Source organism: Gracilinanus agilis, chromosome 1 (genome assembly GCF_016433145.1).
Source record: "Gracilinanus agilis isolate LMUSP501 chromosome 1, AgileGrace, whole genome shotgun sequence".
Taxonomy (NCBI): Eukaryota; Metazoa; Chordata; class Mammalia; order Didelphimorphia; family Didelphidae; genus Gracilinanus; species Gracilinanus agilis.
In genome coordinates this window covers 718,205,337-718,206,349 of record NC_058130.1, presented here as the reverse complement: position 1 = coordinate 718,206,349, position 1,013 = coordinate 718,205,337, and the positions used below count along the sequence as shown (strand labels likewise).

General features: G+C 39.5%; 1 protein-coding gene across 1 annotated transcript; it reads left to right on the top strand.

The window, feature by feature from the left end:
• The first annotated feature begins 318 nt into the window (after positions 1-318).
• On the top strand, positions 319-806 carry LOC123243114 (NADH dehydrogenase [ubiquinone] iron-sulfur protein 6, mitochondrial-like). The gene has a single exon (XM_044671300.1). It carries the CDS (start codon positions 319-321, stop codon positions 697-699), a length of 381 nt encoding a protein of 126 aa, XP_044527235.1. The 3' UTR covers positions 700-806.
• The last annotated feature ends 207 nt before the right edge of the window (positions 807-1,013 follow it).

Here is a 1,013-nt window from a genome sequence, read left to right as displayed (position 1 = left end):
GATCTCCTTGTAACAATGCAGGGATCTCAGGGGCATAATTCCAAATTGCTTTAGTGATTAGTTCTACCAACTTGAACCAGTTCTCAAATCTTCCTACAGCCTCTCCAATAATTATCATTTTCTTTTTTTGTCATCTTAGCCAATATGATAGGTTTGAGATATATCCTCTAGATTCCCAAAAGTGATTCCCAAAGTGGGCGCTACCGCCCCCTGATGGGTGCTGCAGTGATCCAGGGAAGTGGTGATGGCCACAGGTGCATTTATCTTTCCTATTAATTGCTATTAAAATTTTAAAAATTAATTTCAAGCCCGGGAAAGATGGCGGCATCTGTGGCGGTGGCGTTTGTGACCTTCGGCCGCCTTCTGGGCCGCAGCCAGGGCTTCCCTGTGGCCGCCAGATGTTTTGGTGTGCAGGCGTCGCCCACGGGGGAGAAAATTACCCACACAGGCCAGGTTTATGATGAAGATGATTACAGGAGGATTCGCTTTGTTGGTCACCAGAAAGAGGTAAATGAAAACTTTGCAATTGATTTGATAGCAGAGCAACCAGTAAGCAAAGTGGAAAGTCGAGTGATATCATGTGATGGTGGAGGAGGAGCTCTGGGTCATCCAAAAGTATATATAAACTTGGACAAAGAGACTAAAACTGGGACTTGTGGGTATTGTGGACTTCAGTTTACACAACATCACCACCACTGAAACCAGTTATACACTGAAACCAGTACAATTTTCTGCATGTAAGAATTTTGGTATTTTAAAAAAACGTATTTAAGAATCACAAAATATAAGCTTTGTTTAAAAAATATTCTATGAATAGAACATGATTGTTGAGTATAATTTAAGTTTAAAGTGACTTTTTCCCCATGAAATACAGTCCTTGAACTGCATTAGTTTTTTGAATGTATGGTCAAGTCAGTTAGTCTTTTAACACACTGGCTTGGTCTCTTATGAAAAATCAAAACCTTTCTGTTAGCAAATGTTAAAATAAAACTACTTTAACCTGTTTATATATT